General features: G+C 41.8%; 1 protein-coding gene and 1 long non-coding RNA gene across 3 annotated transcripts; one reads left to right on the top strand and one right to left on the bottom strand.

Moving 5' to 3' along the window:
- Positions 1-616: 616 nt before the first annotated feature.
- LOC136354695 (uncharacterized) lies at positions 617-1,102 on the top strand. Its single transcript, XR_010738271.1, has 3 exons — positions 617-654; positions 757-855; positions 935-1,102. It is a non-coding gene; the product is annotated as an uncharacterized lncRNA (long non-coding RNA).
- A 5,915-nt stretch (positions 1,103-7,017) lies between these two features.
- On the bottom strand, positions 7,018-14,197 carry LOC4351814 (2-alkenal reductase (NADP(+)-dependent)). 2 transcript variants are annotated; one of them, XM_015763324.3, is made up of 6 exons: positions 13,783-14,197; positions 9,146-9,427; positions 8,350-8,530; positions 8,074-8,240; positions 7,868-7,950; positions 7,018-7,757 (listed from the first exon to the last, which is right to left on the bottom strand). In XM_015763324.3, exons 2-6 carry the CDS (start codon positions 9,371-9,373, stop codon positions 7,379-7,381), a joined length of 1,038 nt encoding a protein of 345 aa, XP_015618810.1. In that variant the 5' UTR covers positions 9,374-9,427; positions 13,783-14,197; the 3' UTR covers positions 7,018-7,378. The 2 variants fall into 2 exon arrangements, with proteins under 2 accessions (XP_015618810.1, XP_025878031.1); XM_026022246.2 differs by lacking the exon at positions 13,783-14,197 and adding an exon at positions 9,974-9,988.
- Positions 14,198-24,714: the final 10,517 nt, after the last annotated feature.

Below are 24,714 nucleotides of genomic sequence, written 5' to 3'. Positions count from 1 at the left end.
TTGTAAGTATATCGTTCAATTATAATTCTTAATTACTACGTCTCCTTTAATTAATTAGGACCTTGTATATAAGTAGACTATATAAAATAAAATACTCCCTTTTATCGTTGTAGAATGGAGATTCAAAGGGTCCGACGGCGGAGGGTTTTCGATACTGGATTCATCGACCCTCGGAGAGTAAACGTCGCAATGCTCGACCAATATCCGCAGGAAACAGAGGACAATCTCGTCCATCTCCTGAATGCGCAGCATTACAAGACGTTCATACTGTTGCCGTACAACACAGAGTTAGTTTAATTTTGTTGTCTTCCTACATACCAAATTTCATTCCCGTACGAACTTGCTAAGTGTTTCATATGTAATGCATCCCACGCACATTGCAGATTCCACTGGGTGTTTTTACTCTTCGACCTGTCGGCCTATACCGTCAACGTATATGACTCAATGGATAAAAAAGAGTCTACGTTTGACAAGGTTTTCGAACTTATAGACAGGTACTGGCATACGTTCCTCTGTTAATTAAGAAATTCTTGTTATGTTAATTATTTGTACTACAAATCATATCTTTAAACTCCATGTAGGGCTTGGTATCGGTTCCGTCATTTGGTCCGCGGTAACTGGAGAGAAAGACTTAGGCAGAGGTTCAAATTTCCTGTGAGTACACATGCTCTACATTTATATTTCTCCGATTCAAATTAATACATACAAGTGTATATTAATTAGATCTCACGCCGTTAATTTGTCATTTATTTGTAGTGCGCAAAGCAAAAGCAGGGAACTAACTTGTGCGGCTACTACGTGTGTGAGTATTGCCACTGCCTTGCAGACCAAATCATCACCACAAGAGAGCTCGATGTACGTACAAATAAATTCAAAATTTCATTACGTAGCGATTTCTTGTTTAATTACTAATCAATTTCATGCATTCATATAGTTTATTCGCATGAGGGATAACCTGACCACACACAAGGAATTTATCGCGGCGGTTCAAGAACAACTCATGGGATTCATCAACGAAGAAATCCTTGATCCCAAGGGTGAATTCTACTACGACGGAAACACAATTCACCGGTCCTTAGCTTCTGAGCTAGCAGCGACTACTACTACGCCGAAATCGTAGCTAGCTAGGACATATAATGGATTGTAATTAATACATGACTACATATGTTTCTATATGCATGTGTACACATTTTCTATAATGTAAATTTATTTTGGTCATATATATATCTATATACATATGCATTTGCATAACATATATATGTATAAATACATATATATTATGCATGTACATATGTACTGAACCATATATACATATAATATAATATATATATATACATATAATATAATATATATATATATATATAATATATATATATGTATGTATGCATATATATGTATTGAAACATATATATGCATGGTTTATATATATATATATATATATATATATATATATATATATATATATATATATAAACCATGCAGCAACAGGGCCATGCAAAAAAAAAAAGGTCAGCTCGATCTTTAGTCCCGGTTGGTAACACCAACCGGGACTAAAGATGGCTCAGCCAGCCACGTGGTTTCTGTGATGACGGATACACCGGGACAGCTATTACATATGGACACTGTTGGTCCAGCTAGAGTGCAATCTGTTGGAGGAAAGTGGTATGTGTTGGTTATTGTTGACGATTTTTCTCGATATTCTTGGGTTTTATTTATGGCAACTAAGGATAAGGCTTTTCAACACTTTCGTGGTTTGTTTCTTCGATTGGATTTTGAATTTCCTAGTTCTTTGAAAAGAATTCGAAGTAATGATGGTGGTGAGTTTAAAAATGCTTCATTTGAACAATTTTGCAACGAAAGAGGTCTTGAACATGAATTTTCTTCTCCTCGTGTTCCGCAAGGAAACGGTGTTGTTGAAAGAAAGAATCGTGTTTTGGTTGAGATGGCTAGAACGATGTTGGATGAGTATCACACTCCTAGAAAATTTTGGGTTGAGGCGATTAACACCGCGTGCTATATTTCAAATCGGGTTTTCTTGAGGTCAAAACTTGGAAAAACTTCTTATGAGCTTCGATTTGGACGTCAACCCAAAGTTTCACATTTGCGTGTTTTTGGTTGCAAATGCTTTGTCTTGAAATCTGGAAATTTAGACAAGTTTGAAGCACGTTCTACCGATGGAATGTTTCTTGGTTACCCCGCACATTCACGTGGCTATCGTGTACTTGTTTTGAAAACTAATAAAATTGTTGAGACTTGCGAAGTTTCTTTTGATGAGGCTAGTCCAGGAACTAGACCCGATATTGGAGGTACTTTGTCACAGTTCAGGGGGAGGATGGTCGTATTTTTGAAGACAAGAGCAACGACGACGACGACGAGGTCGGCTCGGCCGGTCAGACCGGGCGCCAGGCTAGTCAGACCGCCGGCACACCTCCGGTCCGACCGGCGCAGGATGTGCGGTCAGACCGGCCAGGTTCATCGGTTTCCGGTTCTGTTGACGCTGATTGAGATGGTCCTCCAGAGACTACAACTTCGACCAGTACTGGTACAGAACGCGAAACAACTTCAAAGGTTGCTGCTCCTTTGCATATTCAATGACGACATCCTCCGTAACAAATCATTGGAAATTTAGGCGAGCGGACTACTAGGTCTAAGTTAACGACTCATGATGTTTGTGCAAATTCTGCTTTTGTTGCTACTTTTGAACCCAAAGATGTTACTCATGCATTACCTGATGAATCGTGGATTAATGCCATGCATGAAGAACTTAAAAATTTTGAGAGAAACAAAGTTTGGACTTTAGTTGAACCACCTTCTGGACATAATATTATTGGAACCAAGTGGGTTTTCAAAAATAAACAAAATGAGGATGGTTTGATTGTGAGAAATAAAGCTAGACTTGTTGCTCAAGGTTTTACCCAGGTAGAGGGTTTGGATTTTCATGAAACTTTTGCTCCTGTTGCTAGAATTGAGGCAATTAGATTTTTGTTGGCTTTTGCTGCTTCAAAAGGTTTTAAATTGTATCAAATGGATATGAAAAGTGCTTTTCTAAATAGTTTTATACAGGAGAAAGTTTATGTTAAATAACCACCATGTTTTGAAAATTCTGATTTTTCCAACCATGTTTTTAAATTGTCTAAAGCTTTGTATGGCTTGAAACAAGTACCTAGAGCATGGTATGGTAGGCTTAAAAAATTTTTACTTGCGAAAGGTTTTACAATGGGAAAGGTTGACAAAACACTTTTTGTTCTTAAGCATAGTGATATTCAACTTTTCGTTCAGATTTACATGGATGATATCATCTTTGGTTGTTCAACTCATGCTTTGGTTGTGGAGTTTGCTGAGACTATACGCAGGAAATTTGAGATGAGCATGATGGGTGAGTTATTGTACTTTTTGGGATTGTAAATTAAGCAAACACCTCAAGGTACATTTGTGCATCAAATGAAGTACGCGAAGGATCTTTTGAGACGGTTCAAGATGGAGAATTGTAAGCTAATATCAACACCAATTGGTTCTACAGCTGTGTTGGATCCTGATGAAGATGGTGAAGCTGTTGATCAAAAGGACTATAGAAGTATAATTGGATCTTTGTTGTATCTAACCGCTTCTAGGCCAGACATACAATTTGCTGTGTGTTTATGTGCACGCTTTCAAGCTTCTCCTCGCACTTCACATCGTCAAGCGGTCAAGCGAATAATGAGGTATTTGAATCATATACTTGAGTTTGGAATTAGGTATTCTACTTCATCTTCTATATGCTTCAGTGGATATTCCGATGCTGATTTTGCTGGTTGTAGAATTGATAGGAAAAGTACTAGTGGAACATATCATTTTCTTAGTACATCATTGATTGCATGGTCTTCTAGGAAACAATCTAGTGTTGCTCAATCAACTGCTGAATATGCTGTTGCTGCTAGTTGTTGTTCACAGATTCTTTGGCTTATTTCAACTTTGAAAGATTATGGTCTTACTTTTGAGAAATTTCCTCTCTTTTGTGATAATACTAGTGCTATTAACATTGCTAAGAATACTGTTCAACACTCACGCACAAAGCACATTGATATTCGCTTTCACTTTTTGAGGGATCATGTTGAGAAGGGAGATGTGGAATTGACTTTTTGGACACAAAGTTGCAACTTGCTGATATTTTCACTAAACCTTTGGATTATAATCGCTTTGCTTTTCTTCATGGTGAATTGGGAATAATTCATCCTTTTGGCATGATTTGAGGGAGAGTTTTGCACCTCATGGTTTTATTAAGCAAAAATTTGACAATAAGAAAAATTGAGAACAGAGAGCTTTGTTTATACATATGGTATTTTCTTATGCATGCTAGCAATACTATGAAGGTTTATTTGTCTCTAGCATAGCTTGTATGTATTCTAGTCTTTTTATGAGGCTTAGATTTTACTTTTAAGGGAGATGATGCATGACACTTAAATTCTATACTTGAATTAAAAAAATATGCAATATTGATGCTAGCATATGGTTTGATTTATAAATGCTTTATTGATTTGTTATTCCTCAAATAGCTTATAATTGCTCATTGTGCAAATAGAATAAAATAATATGAAAAAAAAATGAATACCGAATACTTAGAAACAGTCTTGATGATAAGGATGTTTCGATGTGAGCAAAAATAATGAGTGCCGAATCCTTGAAAACAATCCTAACAATAAGGACGTATCCGGAATAATTGAGAAAAAAATATGAGCATAAAGGCTCAAGAAAAGAAAAAGTTAAAAATTCTCTTGGATGTTTTGTGCTAAAGCTAATTTGAGAAAGAGTGATGGATGCAATAGGTATATATGTATAGTGTTTATTTTTCAACCTATGTGCTTGTTAAGATGTTGCATTATAAATCGTATGAAATCATGAATTTTGATTGTTGATTCAAACTTAATTGTAAAATCTTTGGTTCATGATTATACTTTAATGCATGCTTGCTATATTATAGATGGGTTCATCTTCTTTTTATTGCAACACATGACATGATATGCTATATGTATGCTAAGCTCTTACACATTAATGAACATAATTCCTATACTTGATGAAATCATTGTCAAAAGGGGGAGAAGCGATGAGTTTTTGAAACAAAAGGTGAAATTGAGTTTTTGAGAAGAGCATGTTTTTGGTTCAAGTGAGAATTTCTTTCTTTTCAAAAGTGGGAGAAGTTTTCTTTTAGATTTTTGAGCACGATGTGTACATTTGTACGAAGTGTCTTTTTTACCACTTTTGTTTTTATTTTTCCAAACAACAAAACATTTTTTATGGGTTTGCCAATGTGTTCATCAAGGGGGAGATTGTAAAATCAAAAATGATTTTGATTATTATTCTGTGATGAACAATTGGCATTCGAGATTATTGGTTTTGATATTTGGAATTTATTTTCGAAGTGGTTTTGGAGATGATTGGATTTTACAGGTGATATACAGGTACTGCTGGATATGTGGTCCGGTCAGACCGGGCAGGTGCTGCCGGTCAGACCGGCTTTTATTGCGCGGTTAGACCGGCGCAGCCCGCGGTCTGACCGGCCGACGCTGTGTCGGTTTCGGTTTCGGGTTGTTTATTTGGATATCCGTGATTGTTTCATATTTATGGCTTCTAGATAGATACTATGCGTATGTAATACTGTTGTTTGCTAACAATGAGTCAAGTTGTGGATAGCTTGGTATCGGAATATGGTTTCTTTGTTTATTTCATGTGTAGGTGACTTGATGCCTCGGGAGAGTATTTGCAGTGATGGATCGGGAGTCGACTTGGTGGTAAGGCGATGTCCGTGACGGTCAGATATCATGCGGGATACTTACGCTAGAGTCAGTGCACGTGGTTGGTGAAGATTCCATAAGGCATACGATGGAGGTATTGTGTACATATGGGATGCGGAGTCGAATTTGGAAGGAGTCCAAATTTGGTATGATTGGTTATGTAAAGTTTGTTTCTTGTACGAGAAGGTTTCCTATGGGGATTAGGACTTCTAGTATGAGTTTGGTTCGTGGCTTTAGGCTGCCTACCTCATGTATAAATAGAGAGGGAGCGTGAGGCTTCCCGGTATCGCTTTTGAGAGCAATTGAGTTGTTAGTTTAGTTAGGGTTTCGAGTTTAGTCGAGATTTTTGGAAGGAGTGATGTTATTGCACTTTGTAAACACAGAGAGAAGCAATAAAGTTGTCATCTACTTTGAGGGTTCTTCGATTTGTGTTTCATCGGGTTCGGCGGTCTATCCGGCGACACACCGACGGTTAGACCGGTGGCATCGCGGTGGTCAGACTGGCGGCGTACCTGCGGTCAGACTGACGTCGGCATCAGGAGGCTAAGGTGACTTCAGAGCGGTCGGACCGGGCAATCTACATCGGTGAGACTGGCGGCACAGGCGCGGTCAGACCGATGGGACTACTCCGGTCAGACCGATCTACATCGATTCGAGGGTAACTTTTTATTCCGCTAAAAGTTTGGGTTTTTGGATGTACCAACAATTCACCTCCCCCCCTTGGTTGGCTTAGTTATTGTGATGCGCCTAGCTAACATAAATTTAAACCTGAAATTTACTGTGGTCGAAGATTCTGAGTGTCATACTTATGTTCAAGCAAAACAACCTCGCAATCAATCAATTGGCTACTAAGGAACAAAACCCATGTTTTGGGACATCCATAAATAAATACAAAACCGCAAATATTACACCTCCTGGAATAAGACAAACTCTGTAGTGGAATGGGATAGAATTTGAACTTTCATCCAAACTTGAACCAAAAATGCATTTTGTTGTGGACAAACTGATTGAAGTGTGTAGGTTTTGTCGTAGTTAGGTTATCTTCAAGACTTGTTATCACTATAATAGTCCTCATATTGTACCAACGGTTCATATTTTTGAAACTCAGAGCATTTCTTGACATAAGAAAAACAAAAGGTATGTCACAGGCTAGGATGGTGGATTTAAGCTCTATAACTCCGGTTTAGAGATGCGAATTGATATGACTTATATATGGCTGCAATATTATGATGAACTGACACACTGTGGCTTGGCAAACAAGCGCGAAGAGCCGCGAAGACATGGATCATTACCCTCTTAATTATGATCCAATGACGTCTGATCCTCTTAAAGCATCTTTGATCAAAGTAATGCTCCAATGGGAGGGTCAATCGATCAATTCTAGAATTCGCTAGCCCGGCACAATATTTTATCTCATATTTCTGAACCCGACAAAACAAACAAGACATCCATTTCAGATTTCATAAATAAGTATGGTTAGTACGTACTACCTCCGTCCCAAAATATAGCAATTTTTAGCTATGAATCTGGTCACCTATATGTCCAGATTCGTAGCTAAAAATTGTAATATTTCGGGACAGAGGTAGTACATACCAATGCAACCAACGACATCACTCCCGTGCAATGGTGACCAGCTGCTTGCCGACATTGCGGCCAGTGAATAGCCCAATGAGAGCTGCCGGTGCCGCCTCGAGCCCCTCAACGATGTCCTCCACATACACCACCTTTCCTTCCCTCAGGTATCCTGCCATCTCCTTCTCATACCGGTGGTATATTGCAATGTAGTTGCTCACCAGGAACCCCTCCATCCGTAGGCTCTTGGCGAATAAGTAGAAGAGGTTCCGCACCCCGTCTGGCCGCTCCAGGTTATATTGCGAGATCATCCCACATATCGTTATCTTGCCGCCGATACGCATGTTCGGCAGCACGGCGTCCAACATTGCACCACCCACGTTATCAAAGTAGATGTCGATGCCGTCCGGGAAGCACCTGAGAGATGGAGAGACCATCAAAATGACAAAACACCATGGATCAGCAATTGTGCCATTTGGAATCAACACACGATCAAATTTCATTTCACCATCAGAAGGAGAGCAAACCTTTTAAGGGCTCCCTCCAGGTCCAGCTCCTTCTTGTAGTTGAACGCGTCATGAAAGCCAAACTTAGTTTTGAGCAGCTTGACCTAGAGATGCAGCAGATAGATTTTCAGCAAATCTAGCTCTATCAATTGACCTATGAGAGGGGAACTAGTTTTATTAAGTTTTGTCAGCTCGATACATAGAGAAAATGATATTGTAGTGAAAACCTTCTCATCAGAACCAGCACTGCCAACCACATAGCAGCCTGTGATCTTAGCCAGTTGCCCAACAATCTGACCTACGGCACCGGATGCCGCGGAGACGAAAACATAGTCGCCTTTCTTAGGCTTGGAGACCTCAAAGAACCCACCATAGGCAGTAAGCCCAGCTATTCCTGAATTATCAAGGATTAAATACAGTAGAGAGACTGGCAATGACATTCCTCAATTTGCTTCAGCAAGAGAGTCACTGATAGCTAGGGTGATAGTGAACAGTGAACTTACCTAGAACACCGGTGTAGTAAGATAGAGGAAATTCAGGGTAATTGATCTTATGCAAATAAGGCTTGGGATTGTTAACCAGGGTGTATTCTTCCCATCCGGTTACTCCCCAAACAAGGTCTCCATCCTTGAAATCCGGGTGCCCAGATGATACCACCTTCATCACGCCACAATTAGTGATAACCTGCAGGTATGTGAGTACAGAAATATTGTAAGATTTGCAGTCAAAACAAATACATAATGAATGAATACAGAGAGGCATTAGTTGTTTAGAATCCATACGAGTGATATCATTGGTATTTTGTATAGTGAATTTTGCTCCCAGCAGTCAGAGGACATGGATAAATCATGTGTGCGGTTCAAATGTCGGGATTAATTTACAGAAAGGGGGGGAAACTGAATTCTTCTTCTAAATCACAATTAAATAGGACAGCAGACAGTTCTGAATATGGAAACATTCAGAATTTTGTTGACTAATAGACTCTAGGAAAATAGTAGTAGATATGATTTAGTAAAAGGATTAATTGCCAGAAATTTGTAATCTGTCGGTCACATTTTGACCGGCTAGGATCCCGTCAAAATTCGTGCACACTGTACAAGTCACCTTTTGAATGGCAGAGGTACTGCATCGCCAATGATTCAAGAGAAAAAGATCTATTCAGTAGAACGGATAGCATTGAAAGGATAGTTTATATATAACTATAAATATTACAAGTAAAAATGAAAGTAGATTGATATATACACTTAGTAGGGGAATCAAATATGAGGTGAAACTAAATAATTACGCGATTATATATACCTCTCCTGGTACGTAGTCGGGAACGTAGCTGGGCACCTCGTGACGGGTCATCCGGCCACGCATGTAAGGGTCACACGAGACGTACAGGTTCTTCACCATCACCGCCTCCGACCCAGCCGGCACGGCCAGCGTCGTCTTCGCCGTCACCACCTCCATGTCGTCCTCCGATGGGAGCCCTGTCACGTACCTCTTCAGGATCACCCTCCTGTTGGTCACCACTGCCGCCATTGCAAACGCACGCTAGCTTTGCTTCTGATCACGTACTGCTTATGCTTCTGAACACTGAACAAGTGAAAAGAACCCACAAACCACGAGATATAGATCAAATTGGTGGTTGGCACCAGGACAGCCACATGATGGCATGCACCTACTCCCTCCGATCCCTCCAATCCATATTAATTGCTTTCTCCGTTTCACAATGTCATCTTTCATATTTATATTGATGTTAATGAATCTAAATAGATAATATCAATATGAATATAGAAAATGCTACAATGATTTACATTGTGAAACGGAGGGAGTATCGTATAACCGAATAATAAAACTTTTACATTGATCATCATATTATGTTATTACTCCTTTGTTTGAAGTGCATCATTATTATATCTATGCATATAAATTGAGACATTTTTCCAGGCTTATAAGTCAGCTTATGAGCCGAAAAGTCAGAACCAACTTTTTCGTTTGATTTTTTAAGCCATAAACCACTTAAATTTTTAAGCAAAACTATTACACCTCCATCATTAAACTTATAGTACTTCAAATCAACTTGCTTATAAATAAAAAAAGCTGACTTCAAAATTAAAGCCAAAATAAATCTAAACTTACTAGTAGAGGGCAGGCATATGATCTGACGTGCACGCATCAAGCGGTTAGTGGCATGTCTATCTCGATATACTTGCTCCGTCGAAAAAACGAATCTAGAACGAATGTTGTGACATATTTTAGTACAACTCATTTTAACAAAGGTATATTGTAGATTTATTATACTAGGATATTTCAGATCCAATACTAGATTGGTTTTTATAGGATGGAGAGAGTGCTCGACTAGTAGCTGGTGTGCCGGTTGGTATTGATGTGATGAATTGTCTGTAGCGGCAGCTACATGTACTGCCACTAGTGCACTAGAACTTACCACAGCTACCTTACACATACTACCTCCGTCCTTAAATAAGTGCAGCTATGGATATCCGTATCTAACGTTTGACCATCCGTTTTATTTTAAAAATTTGTGAAAAAAATAGTCATGCATAAAGTATTATTCATGTTTTATCATCAAATAATAATAAAATTACTAATCATGAAAATTTTTTAAATAAGACGAACGGTTAAACGTTAGATATAAATATTGTAAACTGTATTTATTTTGGGATGGAGAGGTAGTATATAACATGCAATCGACAAATTCGTACAGGAATCAGACTGAAAAACGGGTCCATGGAAAGACCAATTGGTTGCCAACTGTGCACAACATACGGAATAACATCACCGACCAATTAATCACGCAATGCTACAGATAAACCTTCAACTACGTACCAGCCCAAAAAATTATTGGTTTGGTGAGTGACGGTTAGGGGTGGACAGAAAGCTCGTGGCTCGTTAGCTCGCTCGGCTCGTAACAGGCTCGGCTCGGCTCAGCTCGGCTCGTTTGAATTTTCTAACGAGCCGAGCTGGCATTTTAGCTCGTTAGAGATAACGAGCCAGCTCGAGCTGGCTCGCGAGCTGCTCGCGAGCCTTAACGAGCTAGACTCCATCACAGCCCAAAAGCCCAATACAACAAAAAAGCCCAAGCCCAAGACACTGCAAACCCTAGCTAGTCCTCACTCAATTCCCCACTCTCCCCCAGCCGCCGCCGCCGCTTCGCCTCTCCTCCAGCCCGTCGCCGCTCAGCCTCTCCCCAAGCCGCCGCCGTCGCTGCTCCGCCTCTCCCCCAGCCGCCGCCGCCGCCGGGAGATCGAGCACCCGTCGCCGCCAGTCTCAGCCTCTCCCCCACCAGCGCCCGCCGCCACCGGTCTCCTCCTCTCCCCCGCCAGCGCCCGCCGCCGACGGGAGATCGAGCGCCCGCCGCCGCTGGTCTCCGCCTATCCCCCACGCCAGCCGCCGCCGGGAGATCGAGCGCCAACGGCCCACCGCCGCCGATCTCCGCCTCTCCCCCAGCGATCCAGCGCCCGCTGCCGCCGGTGCCCGCCCTAGCGCCCGACGCTGCCGGCGAGCTCGAGCTCATCTCCTCCAAGTGCCGGCAGAGCTGCATCGAGTTCATCCCCTCCACCGTCGATGCCGGCGAGCTCGAGCTCGTCTCCTCCAAGTGCCGGCAGAGCTGCATCGAGTTCATCCCCTCCACCGTCGAGCTCCTCCCTGTGTCTGTGGTCGCCGGCGAGCTCGAGCTCGTTTCGTCCGCCGTCAAGCTCCTCCCCTCCTCCCAGCGTCTCTTGCCCCTAGCTCGCGAGCTTAACGAGCTGGCTCGAGCTTGTTGACGAGCCGAGCCGAGCTAGGTTTAGCTCGTTATCCTAGCGAGCCAGACCGAGCCGAGCCGAGCCAGCTCGACATCCACCCCTAGTGACAGTACTATGTCACTGTTTCCCTGTTTCTTTAATTAAGAAAGGAACAGGGCAACAGGCAGTAAACCAACCATATTATATCATTATTTGTTCAAGCCACAGACAAATAGTATGGATAGTCAAGACAATAAAGTATCACTACCGGTTCGAGAAGTGAGCTGCTAGTGCCAGGTAAAGTCATATTGGCTTCGAGAAGTGAGCCGACAGTGATAGCCCAATCTCAATTATTAGGAGAGGCCGTGTCTTCTCCTGCCTAAGGAGTCTATTATATTTGAACTAGGGGAATAGTTAGAGCGATTTTTTCATCCCAAAATCTTTTGAGGCCATGGCAAACTGGATATATGCATGACTTTGTATCCAATTTTGTATTCTAAAGATTAGTTCAATTCTCTCTATATATATCTTTTATTTGATTACAAAACTGATCGGAGTTTAATAAGAACTATCAAATCTAGGTAGATCAACCTTATATTTGGTTGAAAATTAAACTATATCTAACAAATTCTTGTACAAGCAACAAAATGTGCTTGTGATTCAACAGCCACTCTAAATAGGGCATGAGAGTATGAGACATGTACATGAATGGGCAGTCCCTGCCAAACACAAGTGCTATCGATTTTTTTTAAGCCATAATCAACGAACCTAAGGAGCCAACTCATATATTTCATATTAAGAATCCCCATAACATGACCAAATATATCCAACACATGCTTGATATATAACTGAAAGGTCATTAGATATTGGCCATATATAGGAACATAACCGTATCATCTGCATAAAAAACGAGCACCTCAATATTGTGTTTTCTGCATGCACAGCAAGGGGCTGCAGCCATCCCTCTTGAGATGCACGACTCACAAGCGAGTTAAGAACATTCATGACCAAAATTAACAACAAAGGAGGTAACAGGTCGCCTTGCCGGAGACCATCATGATGATAAATAACCTCTCATGGCTCTCTCTATTGACTAAAACTCGAGTAGACAAAAGTAGAGAGTAACAGCATATGAGGTTGCAGCACCGATAACCAAAACCCAACTGATCTAAGACCTCCAAGAAACGGCCAAGATGGAATCAACAACCTTTGAAATATCCAACTTTAGAAGAACATGTGGTCCCTTATTCCCATCTAGTATAATATTGGGCTGGAAGGTTTTCTAACGATTGCTCAGGTCACAAGTCTAACTAGACTTTGGAATACATATGTTTTCCTTGCGTGGGTTGCAAGTGTCAGAAGCAGCTCCATAACTCAATGTCAATCCAAGCACACTTGATTTACAGGGGTTTAATGCCCAACTGATTTCGAGGGGTTTAGCATAGTTAGGGAAAAAAAACAAATTTAGGGGGTCATATGTGATATTCAATACTACCTCCGTCCCATAAATATTGAATTTCTACCTTTGAACCTTTATCCCATAAAAACTGTATTTCTACCAAGAGATAATCCACTTAGTGCCACTGAGTTTATCGCACTTCTATAATCTACCACCGATTTTGCCAAGTTCAATAATATACCATCGTGTTTTCTTTAACCTTCATTGTGTGCCATCACAGTCCAGTTGGCATCCGTTAGCGCTGTAAAAAGACCTATTTGCCCCAAATGATAGGTGGGCCCTAGCTGTTATCTCTATTTCTCTCTCCTATCTTCTTCTACCTCCAGCCAGGCAACAGCAGGATGCACAGTACAGCGGGATACGGCCAAGACGGGGCACAGGTGGCTCGGCGGTGGCCGAGGGAGGTGCCGAGGAGCTCCAGCGACCCTCCACCGGCGACGGCAGAACAAGACGGAGCAAAGGCGTGTGGCTCGGCACTGCACGCCATGGTTGAGGTCCTGTTGCAAGATGCTAGGGCGATAGGCGAGAACTTCGGCCAAATTGACGAGGGCGTGAGCATCTATGGCGTACGGGGGTTCCTTTTTCCAGTAAGATAGAAAGGAGAGCCCCCGGGATGGCATGTCCACAGTGACCTCCATGAGCAGAGCTTTGGAGCTCGGGTTGGCATTGTTAGGGCCATACTAGACGAAATTGATGGGGAGTTAGTTCCTAGTGGAATAGGAGGAGTCATAGGAGTGAGGTATTACCGAGAGATGGAGGAATGATAAAGTGCGATGTCGCGGTGGTGGAGCAAAGAAGAAGATGTAGCACACGCCCAAGGTGTTCGATAGAATGCAGCGGCTGGTCGCGGTGACGCTGGTGGAGGTGGTTGCCGCGGAGAGGATGGAAGCGCCAGGACGCCCACGGCGAAGGCGCAGTCAGTGGCCGGTTGCGGCCACGCTACAAGCGGCGTCGCCAGGACGGCGGCGGTGGAGCCACGGCGGGCAGACGACAGGGATGGTGGCGCCAAGTCCAGGGGTCGGCGGCGCGTCGATGGGGAGTCGAGTGGCTAGCGTTGCGTCGATGGAGAGTCGAGCGGCCGGTGGCGCATCGATGAGGAGTCGGCACCGCCTCGCTGGGGGAGAGAGAGTGAGCGATTTGGGGAGTCAAGGGGTATTTTAGTCATTAAGTGAAAATCCAATACAACAAACGGATGCTAACAAACGGCTTATGGACGGCGATGGCACACAGTAGAAGTTAAAGAAAACATGATGGTATATTATTGAACTTGGCAAAGTCGGTGGTAGATTGTAGAAGCACAATAAACTCAGTTGCACTGAATGGATTCTCTCTTCTACTAATTTGGGACCAAGCAAATTGATTACATCAGAATATATTTCCTTGTAATCTCCATTCCTTCCATCACATTCCTTTTAATTAAGTTTATATATAGAATATGTGCATGTATTGTGTTCATTAAATAAGGTTATTGTGGTCATTTGTCTATCCTACTAATCTGTCCTTAATTTCTTAGAAATATATTTTTATGGGACGGAGGTAGTATTTTGTTTGAATAAATGGAAGTAGCCAGTGCATACACAAATACACACACCACAGTCATTCCCATGGAAGTGCGTTTCCTTCCCACACGCTAAAGAGACAAAGGCCAATGTTTAAATCGTTGATCTTAGTAAGTTTTCTTTCTTGAGCATTTGCAAATTTCCCACCGTTTTTTTCAATTTTGCAAGGATGCCACTCGAATGACAGTTCTAGTGGCATTTTTGCAATTTTCTAGTGGCAGTCTTGTAATAATGACTCAAAGTAGTGGTAAATTTGCAATTGCCCCTTTCTTGTTCAGTGTATATTCATGTTCGTTTGGGTAATATTGTAGGCATCTAAATTTCAAACTTGATAAGTGGAGTCCTATAAACATTGACTCCACACAGTGGCAACGGATGCCTGATCTTCCGTCAGGTGAAGATAACTATTGATTTGGCGGAAATTTGACACACACAATCCGAAACATGCAATTGCAATACCACGTCTCCTCTGATTATCAATCGTGCCAAAACCCAATTGTCCCTTGCCAAGAAGGCTAATCCCTACATGTGAATCGGAGAATACAAGTAAGAACAAGAAAAATAGCAACTCAATTGCAGATGAATGATTAATTAAGAACTTGAAGTTGGGGTTCCACAAACCCATCTAGCGGCAAAACTATGATGGCAGAAATGATCTAAGCAAAACCCAACCCTAAATCAACGATGGCTACTGAATATATAGGTTCTATGGTCGACCTTGGACTGTTGGACGCGTCCATGGTCCTCTTCTGTAAGAGCCCTCCCTCCAGAACCGCATAGCTAGCCCATCCGACGGGAAAGCCCACTTACACATACCACTCCACTTACACCTTCGTCATCGCTTCGTGTAAAAGAGTTAACCCGAGAGTGGTATGGTTTGAGGGACAAGCCCTTATAAGTTGGTTCCACTCTTGCTAAACTATCAAGGTGGTACTAAAATATTTACACACAGGCCTCGTCCTAATTGGGCCAGGATGTCACATACACCCCCCCAAAGGACCCGATGTCCCCGTGGCCCATCCGACGGGAAAGCCCACTTACATATACCACTTCACTTACACCACTCCATTTACACCTTCGTCCTCGCTTCGTGTAAAAAGGTTAACCCGGGAGTGGTATGGTTTGATGGACAAGCCCTTATAGGTTGGTTCCACTCTTGCTAAACTATCAAGGTGGTACTAAAATATTTACACACAGGCCTCGTCCTAATTGGGACAGGATGTCACATACACCCCCCTCCCCCCCCCAAAAAAAAAAGGACTTGACGTCCCCATCAGTCCAACTCACCCACATAGCCACATGCATATAGGCAAATGTCTATGAACACACCCCTCTTATCGCATGTTTGTACATCCAGTACCGGCGCCATATGCCATGACATGTTACTCACACAGAGCCCACATGTGCCATGCGTCATATGCCCACACACTGACCCGTGTGCACAACCGCGAGGGTCAGCTCTGATACCATTTGTAATAGCCCTCCCTCCAGAGCCGTGTAGCTAGCCCATCCGACGGGCAGGGCCACTTACACATACCACTTCACTTACACTTTCGTCCTCGCTTCATGTAAAAGAGTTAACCTGAGAGTGGTATGGTTGGAGGGACAAGCCCTTATAAGTTGGTTCCACTCTTACTAAATTAGCAAGGTGGTACTAAACATGCGCACACAGCTCTTATGGGCCACACATGCCTCATCCTAATTGGGCCAGGATGTCACATCTTCATAGTTCATAATCATAATTAAATCGTTAGGTAGTAATCTATCCTCAAAATCACATAAAGAAGTACTTAGGAATGAGCTCACCTGTAAATTCAATTGTCGGGTGCGAGTTCTAGTGATTGGACCTTGCATAACTACTAGAGGAGTATTGTGTGTATCCAAAGGAGAATTATACCAATAGAAGTGCCTTCATGCCATCTTCCTTTCTTTGTCTTAAGGGATACCGATGTCGAAACTGTTTCACCATATATTCTTCAAATAATTGATGTGGGCTCCTTGTAGCTTCAAATTGGACTCACATGGTCCATCACGAAAAAGCCGTCACTCGCACTTCTCCACCGGATTTGCTCCTTCATCGCCAAGCCCCTTGCTTACCCTTCACCATCGCATGATTCATCGCGGTTGAGCATCGTTTGCCCTTCACCATCTTGCATAGTAGCCACTTCGTACCCCACATCTTCGATACCTTTACTTTGTCATCCTTGATATCTTTAGGTGTCATGATCTCTCTTAGGCATCAACACATTTTTCAATTCTTGGGACTTATTTTTCTCATTCAAATCAATAAATTATTAATTCCGCTATCAACCTCCACTTGTTGATTAACCGATCACATGTATAAAATGATATGAATAGATGATGAGTATTAATCAACACCACAAGAATCATATACTCAAATATAATTATCCCAATTAAATGAAAGTGAATAAGTTGGATGAAATACATGCATAACTAAGGTATAGGATTTGCTCCCCCGAAACGTATGTATACAAAATATTTTTGTAAAGCAAGAGTATGCATAAAAAGATACGAAACATTAAAATAAAGAATAGAATGCATTTATCAAATATAGACATTAAAATAAATGCATACCTTCATCATTTCCATGTTTTCAATGTAAAGAGATTAAACAAGAGATAAGGCTAAAACAAAACATTAGTCTCACATGCATATGTCAATAACGTGAAAATATTATATATGAACATATAAATTAGTGCATGGGGAGATGAAATGTTACATATAACTTCATTTCCATGCTATTTTATCCTTGTTGTGATTTAGGTCCATCATCAATGAATGTTTTTATCTCAATTCATATGAAGCCCGAGAACCACCTCTCACAATTTCCACATATATGAAAGTATTAGATTTATCTATAATCACCAAAACCAAATTAATGGCACTTCAACTTTCATGTTCAAAGAAATATTTGTTTTTGTATTCATGCTGATCATATTCGATCTTTATTTGTATTTGAGATAATTCATATTTGTTACCATTCTGAGCTATTCTTATTCATTTTCATATCTAGCTAAAAATACTAAAATGAATATGGTATGAGCGATATCCATCCATATCCACTCAGTTTTCATCTCTAGGTGGAACAAGAGCCTAGCGACCATGGGGCTGGTGCTCGTCACAATAAAAAATTGTTTTTCCTTGCGTTACCTATTTTTTCTTAGGCAGATAAAATTAAAAAAATAGTGAAAATACAACCGGGGTCCCTGGTTTGTAACTGCTTGTAAAAATCGATTTTTACAAGCGGTCATCCTAACATAGCAGCTTGTGAAAATAACCCTATTTTTATATGCAGTCGGTTAAGAGAACCGCTTGTGAAAATAGATTTCGCAGGTGGTCCTCTTAGACAGCCGCCATAAAAAATTCGATATGAAAAAAATATATAAAAACTTCCCTCTGGTTCTCTCCTCCCTCCCTATCATTCACCTTCTCTCTCTCTCCAACCCTCTCTCTCAGATCCGACGCCTCCCTCACCTCTCCTCTCTCGATTCTACGGGGGTGGTATCGGTGGCTCCACAGCAGCAAAGGGGATGGCGGTGGCTAGTGGTGGCCAAGGGGATGGATTACGCGCGCGATGGAAGACGGGGAGTAGTGGAAGCAGCAGAAGGGCTTAGCAGCGGCGGCGGCGAGGTCGAGGACACGGATCCGAGGCTGATCTGGCCTAGTTACATCCCCATCTAACGACGATGACGGACGGGCCTCAAGAAGGTTCCAGCGGCTCCTCCACCCCCTTCCCCTCTCCTAGATGTGGCAGGCTGGTGGTGACTTGGGGCCCAGGCCGTGGATCCGATAGCTCAGGTTGTGGGGTCAACACAAGCGGTGGAGCTCGGTCACGGGAAGCGGGCAGTGGATCTGCCAATAGCTCGGGACACGGCCAGCGCATCCGGCGGTGGAGTGCTGCTCGGGCACGGGCAGCGGGTTTGTGGATTTTTTTTTTTTGGCTCGAAAATCATTTTTCCTGGCAGCAGATTTGCAGTTCTTTTTGGCGCTTGAAAAACATTTTTCCGAGCAATCAACTTAACCTAGTTGCTTGCAAAAATCAATTTTTACAAGCAAGTTCCGCCTATGAAGTGTTCGTTTTCACTGTCCTTTAGTTGCTGGTGACAGCGCCGGCCACTGTAGAAAACATAAACTGGTCATCAGGAAAAATCCATTTTGTAGTAGTGTGGGCTCCGCCACATGCAGCCGAAGATTAAAAAAGAGTTATTTGCATTGCATAGTTTTTAACTGAAGCAGTTTTTTTTTCCAAGCAATTGAAGATGGGCAGCAAAATATTCATTTTAAATTTGTCTTAGAAATGATTCAAAAAAGATTTGGAAGGTATGCCTATGGTAACTAAACAAAATTCAAAAGTATGCTCTGTTTCGACATATACGATTGCTTGGACATTTTTCAGTAATTTATGCTTTCTGAATAATCAGTGCAAAGGCAGTAGCCCTTTAGCTCTTCCAAGAGGCGGGAGGAATATCACTTTTTTTCCTTTTATTCGGAACAATTGACATTTACTTTCGGCACGTGGGATTTCTATAAAGTTCTTTCTAGCTATCGTTGTGTTTCCCCGTTATTCTTGCAATTTTGCTACATAATGTATCATCACAAATTGTCCACCACATGATTCTGAATGAACCACTTGCTTTTTATTGAATATCTTTATCTCAAATGAGAAAAGAAAAGGATACAAAATAACTGGTGTTAGTATTGCCTTAGTAACAGTCAAGGGGATTCAAAAATTTAAATGAACATAAAGAAACATGAACGAATCACAATAGTCCACTAGATCACGAGAAACTATATCTTATATTCCAGTTAACCACCACATATATGCATCATAGGTGAAATGAAAGTCCAACGTATGGTGTTGCGAAGATGCATGCCCTGAATGGAATCTGAATAAGTTAATTAGTTCAAAGTACTTTTGTGGAACTTATTCTTCCACTTGGCACACAGTTGGCAGCAATTCCTGATTTCACAAGTTTTATATTATTGACATTCTGCCATGGATTGGCAATATCTTTTAGAATAGAACCTTGGATGCTTTTGACTAGTAAATTCCCATGCTTTTCTATGGATAAATATGAATTAGATGTATGCTACTATTGTTTGGAAGAATTAACTATGAGGTTTTTAAGAACAATTCGTCCCTGTAAATCTATTTGCATATTATACTTGTATTTTAGAGATGAAATAAGATACAACCAATATGTAGAAGGACTACTTTGTAATGGAGTTGATGGGGTGGCAAATTCCCTGCTACTACCGTTGCCTTTTTTTACATTTGTTTCAGATCCATTTTGCAATTGCCAAAATTTTGTCATGCCACTTGTAATGGTATAATGTTTCAAGTTGGGATGTAAATGTTAAGTCAAACATTTTATTGTGGAGTTGTAGCTACTTGCTTTCATTTCGATGCTGCAATGTAGACCTTATCCCACTTGATCGGAATGATGTCCTCATATAGAACAAGCAAAAAAGGAAACGAAGTATATATGCAAATCTTGCCAGAGCCACTTGTCAAACAGAATATTTGGCTACTAAAAAGATTTGACTTTAAGGTGCCTGCAATCAAATTTGTAAGATCGAACACAAGAAACCATGCCTACCAGAGGGGGGTAAATGGCAGGGAAAACCAAAAACCCAAAAACTTTTAGCGGAAATAAAAGTTACCCTCAAATCGATGGAAATCTCGACGTAGTCCTGTCCTGTCGCTGCCGGTCAGACCGCTCACACGCCGTCGGTTGAACCACCTTGCTGCCGCCTGAACCCAAAGAAACACAAATCGAAGAACGCTCAAAGTAGATGACAACTTTATTGCTTCTCTCTGTATTTACAAAGTGCAACAACAGCACTCCTTATAAAAATCTCGATTAAACTCGAAACCCTAACTAAACTATCAACTCCACGCTCTGAAAAGCGATACCGGGAAGCCTCACGCTCCCCCTCTATTTATACATGAGGTAGGCAGCCTAAAGCCACGAACCAAACTCATACTAAGAGTCCTAAACACCTTAGGAAACCCTCTAGTACAAGACACAAACTTTACATAACCAATCGTACCAAATTTGGACTCCTTCCAAATTCGACTCCGCATCCCATATGCACACAATACCTCCATCATATGCCATATGGAATCTTCACCAACCACGTGCATCAACTCTAGCCTTAGTATCCCGCATGATATCTGACTACCACAGACATCGTCTTACCACCAAGCCGAATCCTGGTCCATCACCGCAAATACTCTCCCGAGGCATTGAGTCACCTACACATGAAATAAACAAAGAAACCATATTCCGAGACCAAGCTATCTCCAACTTGACTCATTAATAGCAAACAACAGTATTACATACGTATAGTATCCATCTAGAAGCCATAACCATGAAACAATCACAGATATCTAAATAAACAACCCGAAACCGAAACCGACACAGCGTCGGCCGGTCAGACCGCGAGCCTGGCCGGTCTGACCGCACGCATAGCGCCGGTCTGACCGGCAACCTCCGCCCGGTCGGACCGGTCACATAAAATAATAGTGAATCCGATCGTCACCTGAAAATTGATTATCTTCAAAACCACTTCGACGATAATCTCCAAATATCAAAACCAATAATTACAGATGCCAATTGTTCATCACACAATAAGAATCAAAGCACACTTTGATCTTACAATCTCCCCCTTGATGAACACATTGGCAAACCCATTAAAAATGTTTTGGTGTTTAGAAAAATAAAAACAAAAGCAGTAAAAAGCACACTTCGTACAAATGTACACATCGTGCTCAAAAAATCCAAAAGAAAACTTCTCTCCCTTTTTAAAAGAAAGAAATTCCCAGTTGAACTAAAAACATGCTCAAAACACGCTCTTCTCAAAAACTCTTCTCTTCTCCCTAAAATCATCCAAAAATTTTCATATTACTTCTCCCCCTTTTGACAATGATTTCATCAAGCATAGGAATTATGTTCATTAATGTATAAGAGCTTAGCATATATATAGCATATCAAGTCATGTGTTGCAATAAAAAGATGATGAACCCATCTATGATATAACAAGCATGCATTAAAGTATAATCATGAACCAAAGATTTTACAATTAAGCTCAAATCAACAATCAAAATTCATGATTTCATACGATTTATAATGCAACATCTTTATAAGCACATAGGTTGAAGAATAAACACTAAACACATATACCTATTGCATTTATCACTCTTTCTCAAATAACCTTAAGCACAAAATAACCAAGAGAATTTTTTTAACCTTTTCTTTTCTTGAGCCTTTTTGCTCATCCTTTTCTCTTTTATTCTGGATACGTCCCTGTCATCAAGACTGTTTCCAGGGATTCGGCACCCATTATTTTGCTCACATCGAATACATCCTTGTCGTCAAGACTGTTTCCAAGGATTCGGTATTCATTTTTTTCATATTTTTATTCTCTTTTCACAATGAGCAATTAAAGCTATTTGAGGAATAACAAGTCAATAAAGCATATATATAGAGCATTTATAGATCAAACCATATGCTAGCATCAATATTGCATATTTTCTTAATTCAAGTAAAAGAATTAGTGTCATGCATCATCTCTCTTAAAAGCAAAATCTAAATCTCATGAAAGTACTAGACTACATACAAGCTATGCTAGAGACAAATAAACCTTCAAAGTATTGCTAGCATGCACAGGAAAATACCATATGCATAAACAAGCTCTCTTTTCTCAATTTTTTCTCATTGTCATATGTTTTCTTGATAAAACCATGAGGTACAAACTCCCCCTCAAAACATGCCAAAAGGATTCATGAATAAGCACTAACTCCCCCTCAAAATAACCTCCAATTCTCCCCGAACAAAAATCAAGAAGAAATTAAAGATTTTGAAAAAGACATCCAATTGCCAATGATATCACCAAGATTCTCATGAATTGACACATATCCATTTGAATTAACAAAAACTACAACTTCAAATACTAGCATATGAAAAAGCTAGTAATTAGAGAGTAGAACCACTTAAGCATCTAGGCCCCCGGTCTTAATTTTGGTAATTAATGACAAGCGCTAATTGTAGACTAACCGTTGTCTTTGAGCTATACATTTTAAGTTAGGTCCACGTCATATGTGCGCATGGATGATTATCGATGGATTAAAATTGACGGTGCAAAGCAAAGGGAAAGAAGACGGTAAAACTAGCGCTTTAATTTAGAATTGATCGAGGTGTAGGGCGATTAAATTTGCTAGTTTATTTTTAGTTTCGCCGTACTATTAAGAGGGGTAATGACCTAGCAAAGAGATGATTTTAATTGCCACATTAGGTCATTATGCATTTAGACTTGTGCTCACATTTCACACACACACACTTCACTGGGTTCGGCCTGATCAGGGGCGGTCAGACCGGCCACATAGTGGCGGTCTGACCGGCGTGCCCTGGCCGGTCTGACCGGCCGCAAGAAGGCGGTCTGACCGGCGGCACATGCGCGGTCAGACCGGCCCCCTGGAGGCCGGGATGGTGCTGCTCGGGATGGCCGATATAGAGCCGACGGAGCCGTATTCGGTCAGACCGAGCCGATGGCGGCCTGACCGAGCCGAGGCCGGTCTGACCGGCCACCCCATGTCGGTCTGACCGGCTAGGCCGATGGGGCCCTCTGTCAGGGCTACAACGGCTAGTTTTCTAGCCGTTGCAGAATAGCACGGTCTGACCGGCCACATACCTCCGGTCAGACCGGCAGAGCACAGAGTTGGGGGATTTCGCCCCCAACGGCTAGTTTTGGTGGGTGGGAGTATAAATACTCCCCCACCAGCGGCAAGGGGGCTCTCTTGGCACCCAATTCAATTGCATACACCCCTTGCACCTCTCTCACACTCACTTGAGCTTTGTGTTCATCCATCTAGTGTGTTAGAGGGTTGTTTAGCCAAGAGTCAAGTGCATTTGCTTCCATTGTAGAGCTAGTGTGGCACTTGATCATCTCCACGCCGGGTCATTGCTTGTTACTCTTGGAGGTTGCCGCCTCCTAGACGGCTTGTGGAAGAGTTGCCCGGTGACCTCTCCGAGAAGATTGTGGAGGAGGCCCGGCGCCGGTTTGTGAGTGGTTTGGAGTTCATCACCTTCGGAGTGAAGGAAGAACTACCCTAGTGATCGAGGCTTGGGTAGTCCTCTCCGTGGGCCGGCTCCCGCCTTGCCCACCCCTTGACGAAGAGGGCGTGCGGTGGCTTCGTGGTTGAACGGTGGAGTTGGGCTCGCCTCAACGGGGAGTAGGAAACCGGCGAGTTTCCGAACCTCGGTGAAAAATCTCTTGTCTCCTTGTCTCATTTGATTGTCGCATTTACATTTGTGCAATTTACATTTCTAGAGACATACTTGAGATCATTTCACCCTAGGATTGCAAAACTTTGACATAGGAGTGTGATTTACTTTCCTAGAGATATAATTGAGCCACTATCACCCTAGGTTTGCAAAACATAACTTAGTTGCTTAGTTAGAGTTTACCCTCACCAAGCCTAGCAACTTAGGTTAGTTTTTATTAGGTGTTATTTAGTTTTAAATAGCCTATTCACCCCCCTCTAGTCGACATCTCGATCCTACAAGTGGTATTAGAGCTTGGTCTCTCTTGATTGGGCTTCACCGCCTAGAGAGAAGATGTCGAACGAGGTGAACCATGTAGGGAAGGCTCCCATGTTTAATTGCACAAACTATTCCACTTGGAAAATTAAAATGTCTACTCACCTCAAAGCTATGAGCTTCCATATTTGGAGTATTGTGGATGTAGGCTTTGCTATCACCGGCACACCCTTGACGGAAATTGATCACCGCAACCTCCAACTCAATGCCCAAGCCATGAATGCCTTGTTCAACTCTTTGAGCCAAGAGGAGTTCGATAGAGTGAGCAACCTTGAGACCGCATATGAGATTTGGAACAAGTTGGCGGAGATCCATGAGGGTACAAGTGAGTACAAGGATGCCAAGCTTCATTTCCTCAAGATCCAATATGAGACATTCTCCATGTTGCCTCATGAGAGTGTGAATGACATGTATGGGAGGCTCAATATCATTGTGAATGATCTCAAGGGGCTTGGGGCAAACTACACCGATCTTGAGGTTGCCCAAAAGATGCTTA

The sequence above is a fragment of the Oryza sativa genome, chromosome 12 (genome assembly GCF_034140825.1).
Source record: "Oryza sativa Japonica Group chromosome 12, ASM3414082v1".
Lineage (NCBI taxonomy): Eukaryota > Viridiplantae > Streptophyta > Magnoliopsida > Poales > Poaceae > Oryza > Oryza sativa.
Note: the sequence above shows the minus strand (reverse complement) of the source record. Positions and strands in the feature narration are given on the sequence as shown.

What these genes read in the sequence shown, in the direction of transcription:
- LOC4351814 (XM_015763324.3), bottom strand. Translation starts at nt 9,373, where the DNA reads ATGGCGGCAGTGGTGACCAACAGGAGGGTGATCCTGAAGAGGTACGTG. An exon ending in TTACTACACCGGTGTTCTAG is followed by an intron (nt 8,241 to 8,349) that starts GTAAGTTCACTG and finishes TTGATAATTCAG; the next exon opens with GAATAGCTGGGCTTACTGCC. An exon ending in GTGCTGGTTCTGATGAGAAG is followed by an intron (nt 7,951 to 8,073) that starts GTTTTCACTACA and finishes CTGCATCTCTAG; the next exon opens with GTCAAGCTGCTCAAAACTAA.